The sequence below is a fragment of the Quercus lobata genome, chromosome 8 (genome assembly GCF_001633185.2).
Source record: "Quercus lobata isolate SW786 chromosome 8, ValleyOak3.0 Primary Assembly, whole genome shotgun sequence".
In the NCBI taxonomy this organism is placed as follows: Eukaryota; Viridiplantae; Streptophyta; class Magnoliopsida; order Fagales; family Fagaceae; genus Quercus; species Quercus lobata.
This window is the reverse complement of record NC_044911.1, coordinates 65164335-65172283: the sequence shown is the minus strand read 5'-3', so window position 1 is coordinate 65172283 and position 7949 is coordinate 65164335. Positions and strand designations below refer to the sequence as shown.

Sequence of the window (7949 nt, the reverse complement as noted above, 5' to 3'; positions counted from 1 at the left end):
AGAACCAATAACAACTAACCACTTGTAATTTGTTGTAAAAATATTATGAACTCATCACCTCTGATTTAACAAATGATCTTTTGTTAGATGCATATAATATCTCTCTCATCGTGTAGGCCAACATAGAGATTCTACCGCATATGATACACAATGTACTTTTTCCTAACAAAGGCGTGAACAAAAAATGGGCTTCACTAATCAAAAAAGAAGAAAAAATAATGGGCTTCAAAAAGTTAGGGTCGTATATTATTTAAAGAAAAAGAGATTGGGCCAGGACGAAGTTTGTGGATGATGATGCGCGAGTCATTTTACATTGGAATGGGCCGGAACCTTGTAGGGATCCGCGAACCGCAGTTTCAATATCTAAGACTATGACTATATATATGAAAGTATCGGTTTAGGGTTTGTGTGTGCCTCGTCTCGTCTCTTCTCAGCACAGGAAATAACACGACGCTCAAGATCGCCATTCGCCGCCATGGGGAGGAGTGAGTACACAAATTCATTTCTTTTTGTTCTTCTGTTTCGATTCGAAATTTCCTATTCTCTGTCTTCCTGTCCTCTTCTTGCTTTAATTTTTTTTTTTTTTAAAACCTATTTACATATTGCATATGAACGTCTTTGAAGATATAATTCGTTTGATTTGTTATATTCCTGAATTGTATATGTTGATGTAGATGTAGATGTAGATGTAGATGTCGAACATTTTATTTTTTAACTTATGATACTGTTTTTGGCTATTGAAAGATTTTGGTTGTTGGTGTTTGAGCCTTTGTTTTGTACATTCTCGGATCTACTTTTTACAATTATTTTTTGTGCTATAATTATTTTACAACTTATTAAACCATACAACGTTTGTATTTGCTAATACCCATCTAAGTATTTGGTTTATCTTTTGAAACAAAAATTTATAGTACTGCAAATGTTTAGATCTTTATTAAATAACATTACAAATTGGCAACAACAATTGTCTTTAAATACTTCAGGCATTAAAACTGAGGAAAATCTACTGTGACATTAAGTAAGAACAAAAAATTATAATCAAAGATAATAATCCAAGAAATATTAGAAAGATGGATTGTTTGTTGGAAAAAAAAAAAAAAGACATCAAATGATGGATAGCAAAGTGAGTTCCTGTTATAACTACTTATCCTCGAATAGGAGATCTAGGGTTCAATCCCCACTTAAACCAAAAATCAATTGGTGTCTTGGCTTGACAATGATGAGCAACTGTCAAATACTATTTTATATATGATATGATAAAAGAAAATTGATAAATAGCTCTAGAAACGAATGTACAAGTTTTTTAGCATTTAGTTTATATAAAACTCTTATCTTGCCTTTTATGTTGATTGTGGGATAATGTGCATATTTTATTTGTGCTATTTTTGAATTTCACATTTTTGATGTGGTGGCTTGTTTGTAATTTGTTGCATGCTGCTGTTCTTATTTTTGATGAATGCATGCCTACACTTTTGTAGGACCTGCAAGGTGTTATCGTCAAATCAAAAACAAACCCTACCCAAAATCACGATATTGTCGTGGTGTCCCCGATCCCAAGATCAGAATATATGATGTTGGAATGAAGAAGAAAGGTGTTGATGAGTTTCCGTTTTGTGTCCATCTTGTGAGCTGGGAAAAGGAAAATGTTACAAGTGAGGCATTGGAAGCAGCTAGAATTGCCTGCAACAAGTACATGGCCAAATTTGCTGGTAAGGATGCATTCCATTTGAGAGTGAGGGTGCACCCATTCCATGTTTTGCGGATCAACAAGATGCTCTCATGTGCTGGGGCTGATAGGCTCCAGACTGGGATGAGGGGTGCTTTTGGCAAGCCACAAGGGGTATGTGCAAGAGTAAGCATTGGTCAGGTCCTCCTTTCTGTGCGCTGTAAGGACAGCAACAGCCAGCATGCCCAGGAAGCCCTCCGCCGAGCGAAATTCAAGTTTCCTGGTCGTCAAAAGATTATTGTTAGCAGGAAGTGGTATGGTTTTTCTTATTTTTCCTTGACATTTAATTAATGCACCTTGTGATTTATGAATGTTAAATATAATGTGCATATGAAACTGTTGACCACAGCACCTAGGTTAGAGATCCTGTTTGCAGGAGACCTTCAAAACTTTCTTGTGTGTGTTGGGTTGGAGGGGTCACCCATGGGTGAGTCTTAGAGTTACTGTAGTTCAAAAACGTGTACAGAACTTATATCAGGTTGACATATATAGTTCTGTTGCTTTTGTCTCCATCGCCTTCCTGTTGACATGATTGTATATTTTTTGATGTCTTCGAGGGTTTAACCTCTATTTTGAAATTTGTGTGACATATAAATGTATCTGATTTTCTAGAATTTAGCATTGGAATGTTTCTTATGTTTGTAATGATTACCTTTCAGGGGATTTACCAAATTCAGCCGTGCTGATTATCTGAAGTACAAGGCAGAGAACAAGATTTCCCCAGATGGTGTCAATGCTAAGGTAGTACTAAAACTGCAGATATATGCACTGCACATGCATGTACACAGGCACTATATATTGTGAGTTAAAATCCACCTTAATATGAGAAACTGTTCCTACTCTAAATTGCTTCATAATTACATTGTTTACAATCTCTCAATTCCATCCCAAGTTAGATAGGAATATTTGATTGATTAAAGATAAGTGCTAGCAGCAAGGTGGAGTAGAACTGTGGGTTGTAGCGGTCTGCCCCTCATTATCAAACTTGATTTCTTTTTTCCCCTCATTAGTCATTCCTCCACATTTAACATATAGTGGATTTGAAGTTGACTCGTCTCCTAATACTGTATCCTAGATTGGGGCAGGCATGGTGATTTAAATGTTAATTTAACATGTTTTTGTTATGAATTCTGCAGCTTCTTGGATGTCATGGATCTTTGGCATTGCGTAAACCAGGAAGAGCTTTTCTGCCTGAAACTGCTTAAGACAATTTGTCGCCTGAGAAGACAACTTCTATTTTTGAATTTTATGCTGAACAATTTATTGTGTTTATCAAACTTTTGTCAAGCGACTCTATTATCTTGTGTTCTCCGTCTGTGGAAGTTCACAAACATTATCTCTCTCTCTCTCTCCCCCAAAAACACCATGGTAACCTAGTTATTTATTTTGCAGTTTAATATATGACGTGTCTGTGGTTTTGTAGTTCTTTAATGGGAGGGACAGCCATCCCCTTAAAACATGCCTATTTTGTGAAACTTGTTATAAGCTTGATCAAATTAGGCTAAAACTAGCCTTGGTAGTTGGATTGGTTAATTTTAGCAATCGTTTGAATTGCTCAATTAGAATGCGTTGCTCTATTTGATCAGAGTATGATTGACACGAATACTCTCTCGTTCTCATAATCTCTTTTAATTCATTATTATGGTTCCAGTTACCAAAAATACACATCACAGAAGGGTTGTGGAATAAATTTTTCTCCAAACGATGGAAATTGTCCATGGACTATAGCCATGAAGTTTTAAGGTGGTTATAAATTAAACTCTAGATATTTTAAATCACATAAATAAAACCCTAACTTATAAAGTATAGTATGACGAGGAGATTTGATTAAGGATTTACATAAGTATTTGATTTGAAACTAATAAAACTGTTGACTTTATTTGTAAAGTGTAATCATCTTAAACTTCAAGTTCAAGGTTATTTAAAAAGTGTAAGTTTAGTTATGAAAATTTCCCTGAAATATAGTGTTTAAAATGTAATTTCTAAAAGCACAAAACTATAAATAATCAAAGATATAGTTGAAGAAAAGGAAAAAAGGGGGGGGGGGGTGTGTTAAAATTTAATTATAAGGTTGTTTAAACATATTTTTTTTTTAATTAAAATTTGAATTGAAAACATTTATGAGATGCACCATTTAATAGGTATTGTTGTTTGATGAGTATTATTTAAAAAAAGAAAAGAAGTTTATTTGCTAATTGATTTAAAGAGATCTATGAGTAAATAGGCTTATTATTATTATTATTATTATTATTTTTTTTTATATTATAAAAATTTTACTCTAACATAATGCCTGTATGTTTCCCTCTTGAAGACTTGAAGAAAGTGAGAGATGAAGAAATTTAAAATTGGCGATTAATTCCAAACAATTATAGTGTAAATTAAGAAACTATAGTGAATTTATAAAGGGGGGGAAATAAATGAAAAGTGAAAAACAAGGAAATAGGACCCATTTCAAGTATAGTTGACGGAAAGAAGAGAAGGAAACGAAATAGATGTAAATGTATTGGAGTTGGAGATGACCCCCCGACCCCGATTAATATTCTAGACTGTGTAAAAAGAAAGAAAGAAAGAAAGAAGGAAGCCGATTTCTTCTTTTTCTTACAGGCGGGGAGTTTGGTTTGTGTGTAGTGTAGGTGAATCCAATTCCATATTTTTTCTTTACAGTATAATAATAGAAGAAGAAAAAGAAGAAGTAGAAGCAGTATTGGATTTGGGTACATAAAATTATTAAAAAAAAAAAAAAAAAAAATGTCAAAATCCTCTTCTTCTTCTTCCACCTCCGCCAGACTGATCCGAGGTCTTCTTCTGAGGAGGCTCCAAATCGCTCAGCCAAATCGCTCCTTTTCTAGTTGTACATCTACTATTCCGAATGTCCCTTCTTACTCTGCTATTCGTAATTTCTCGTCTTCCGAAACCAGAACCTCCTTGATCTCCCAATCTCAATTTCAACATTCTAAACCAAAACCCTCTTTCTCAAACAACACTTTCACTTTCACTTTCAAACCACCTCATAACCCCAATCTCTCTTTCACATCAACTGGGTTTAGGTTCTTCTCTTCTGTCAACAATGCTAACTTCGCCAGAAAGGTCTTCGACAAGCCCGCCACAGCTCTCTCTTCCGCTTTCTCTCGCTACCGCCAGGCCATTGGTTTGCAATTTGAGGCTTTCTTTAAGAGAAACTCTCTCTTTCTCTTTGGGGCCACTGCCGTTTTACTCTGTGCTTTGCTCTGGAGGATTATGTTCGGCATAGCTAATACCTTCGTTGGCCTCTCCGAAGGCATGGCCAAGTATGGCTTTCTCGCCCTCTCTTCTGCTATCGTCGCTTTTGCTGTAAGTTCCTTTTTCTTTTTCTTTTAAATCTCTACCTCTACACTAGACTCTAGAGATATCAAATCAATATTCATAGATTGCCGACCTGCCTGGGATCCCCTTGCATTATGTTTATGCTTCAAACCAACTTCTTCTTTCCTGTCTGTCTTTTGTTTTTTCATTATCTCTCTCTGCTTTGATTCATTTTGTTATGTAAGGCTTTCTATAATCTCACTTCACATACTACATATTAGGAGATATTTGTGGACTATTTTTCTATTTGAGATAGTGAAAATCGATCTAAATTGTCTCGTTAAATTGTTTCTGATTTCCTGTTGAAGAGAGTCTACTTTCAATTTAGCCAAGACCCTTGTAGCTCAACTGCCACCTCCTAGCGTTTCCAATGGAGACATCCAGCCTTCCAGGGTCAAAACCCCCCTTCCCCATTGTCACTATTGAGCTATCAAAAAAAGTCTACTTGCAATTTAATTGATCAAAAACTGCTAATTTGCAAGTTGTGAATAATTTTGTTTAATACAATCTTAGCTAGTATTATTTGCATTGAGAAATGCTATGATAATTTATAGATCACAGGTTTTGTATTTTGTTTTTTTCGTACATGAAGGGCCTTTATATCCGCTCAAGATTAACAATCAATCCTGATAAAGTTTATAGAATGGCCATGAGGAGGCTTAATACGTCTGCTGGGATCCTTGAGGTTATGGGTGCCCCTCTTTCTGGAACAGAATTGAGAGCCTATGTTATGTCAGGAGGAGGGCTTACACTGAAGAACTTCAAGCCTAGTCTTAGGACCAAAAGGTGTTTTCTCATCTTCCCAATACGAGGTTCTGAGCGAAAGGGTCTTGTCAGTGTTGAAGTCAAGAATAAAAAAGGCCAGGTTTGTTTCTATTCCAGCCACTTTCCCTGTATTCCTCCCATCAGATGAGGCAATGAAACTTTCTGTATGTGGTTGTATAAGTCTCTTTATTGCTCTGCCTCAGCGTCCTTTGTAACATTGAATGGGACTGTCTCTTGAAGTTCAATATTTATGTGCACATTCTTCCTGCTCCATGTTGTCGAGATATGTAGACTGCAAGAATGATTTCATGTTATGTTGCTAGAGTTAGGTTTTTTGGGTCAGTTGGAGGTTCATTAAGCTTATGGGCTATAGAATGGGAGATAGCGCTCTCCCTTTAAACCCCTGTCCTCAGGAATGTGATATTCTATTCCGAGCATTTGGCATGATGGCCAGAGAATTACTATTTGAATTAACCAGCACCATCAATTGCTCCATAATTTTATCTTTAGCTCTTGTCAAGTGGTGAGACTGAATGCCTTCTCACAACCCCTAATTTGCATATTACTGCTACTTTAGTTAATTAGAAGTTATCTGACAGCTCATACAGTTGATAACCAGGTTAATGCATGCATCCACAGGCGCACACACACACACACACATACATGAACACATGCTCACACATATAGTCCATCAATCACAGAGAGAGAGAGAGAGAGAGATGAGGGTTCACTAAATTCCACTTTACTATATATATAGAAAATTGATCTTAACGTGGGATTTAGTTAGCTCAATTAATAAAGTCTCTTGTTGTCAAATAAGAGATTTGTGTTTCAATCTCCAGCCTACACCAAAATCAATTGATTTCTTGGCTTGATGATAAAGAAAAATCATTATAAAATGGATGCTATAGGTTTGATACACTATCATATCTTTAAAAAAAAAAAAACAAATGTAAACTTAATTACTCATTTTCTACAGAATCCCTTTAATACGGAACTTAGAATCACTAGGATCTTTAGTCTTTTCTTCTGATATAGAACCTAGAACTTGGAGTGGTCAATTTTATTTTGTTTAATTGGTCTGGTTATGCTTATTTAAGTATTTGGTGTCATCTTTCTTTCAGTATGATATGAAGCTATTGGCAGTTGACATTCCCATGGCATCAGGACCTGACCAGCGATTATTCCTGATTGGAGATGAGGAAGAGTACAAGGTTGGGGGCGGGCTAATATCTGAGCTAAGAGATCCTGTAGTGAAAGCAATGGCAGCAACCAAGGAGTTTGATGATCTTGATCAAATTGAAGAAGAGGAGGATGCTGAAAGAGAACTTCAGGAGGCAGAAAGGAAGCACCGTGAAGAAATCGAGAAGCTTGAAAAAGGTGGCTCACAGTAATTGCTTCTTAAGATTTTGTTATCGCCTGTCCATTCTGTTGTGTTTTGTTTTACCACAGGAGCTTTTCAAAGAATGCTTGAGGTTTTGTCTGTCTCTGATAAATGGAACTGGTGAAGGGGTGCCATGCATCTAAACCAGAGTTGATTACAAGATTGACATTACCTTGTGCTGCTATTGTCATCTCTGGAAATTTCATGCATTTTTTATTATTAAAGTTGAGACGGGTTGGGACAAATAAAGCTAACAGTTGAGGCAACATGTCTGACAACTGACATGGAAATTTAGTTTTTGTAATCTCTGATCATCTTTCATCGATGGAAAATGTTTTCTTCTTCTTCCTAATTCAAGTTTTTTTTTTTTTTTTTGGAATTCTTCTCTGCAAGCTTATAGAATTGACTTTTAGGAATAATAGCAGCTAGGGGAGAAGGTGATGTCGGAAAGTACTGTTACTCCAAATAAATTATCTTGGTAATAGGCCATGATAATCCTTCTTCTCCTCCCAAGAAATGGTTTATATCTCAATTTTGGACTAGTTACTAACAATATGTCTAGAGACATGGAATTTCACAACTGCTGAGGTGTAAAATTGTTATTGTAAATAAAAATATGATATTAGTGTTGGGCTCAAATGAGAACCAGTTAAAACTTGCTAACTCTATTGATAAGAAAAATATTGTAAAAAATGTTGTTTGTACCATTACTTAGTTACTAGTCCAACTTTT

The 7949-nt window shown here is 35.7% G+C and overlaps 2 protein-coding genes across 2 annotated transcripts; both read left to right on the top strand.

The window, feature by feature from the left end:
- The first annotated feature begins 379 nt into the window (after window positions 1-379).
- Window positions 380-3247, top strand: LOC115955185 (60S ribosomal protein L10). Its single transcript, XM_031073241.1, has 4 exons — window positions 380-485; window positions 1479-1980; window positions 2386-2467; window positions 2863-3247. Exons 1-4 carry the CDS (start codon window positions 476-478, stop codon window positions 2929-2931), a joined length of 663 nt encoding a protein of 220 aa, XP_030929101.1. The 5' UTR covers window positions 380-475; the 3' UTR covers window positions 2932-3247.
- Window positions 3248-4095: 848 nt separating this feature from the next.
- LOC115957921 lies at window positions 4096-7569 on the top strand. Its single transcript, XM_031076261.1, has 3 exons — window positions 4096-5056; window positions 5661-5933; window positions 6958-7569. Exons 1-3 carry the CDS (start codon window positions 4475-4477, stop codon window positions 7225-7227), a joined length of 1125 nt encoding a protein of 374 aa, XP_030932121.1. The 5' UTR covers window positions 4096-4474; the 3' UTR covers window positions 7228-7569.
- Window positions 7570-7949: the final 380 nt, after the last annotated feature.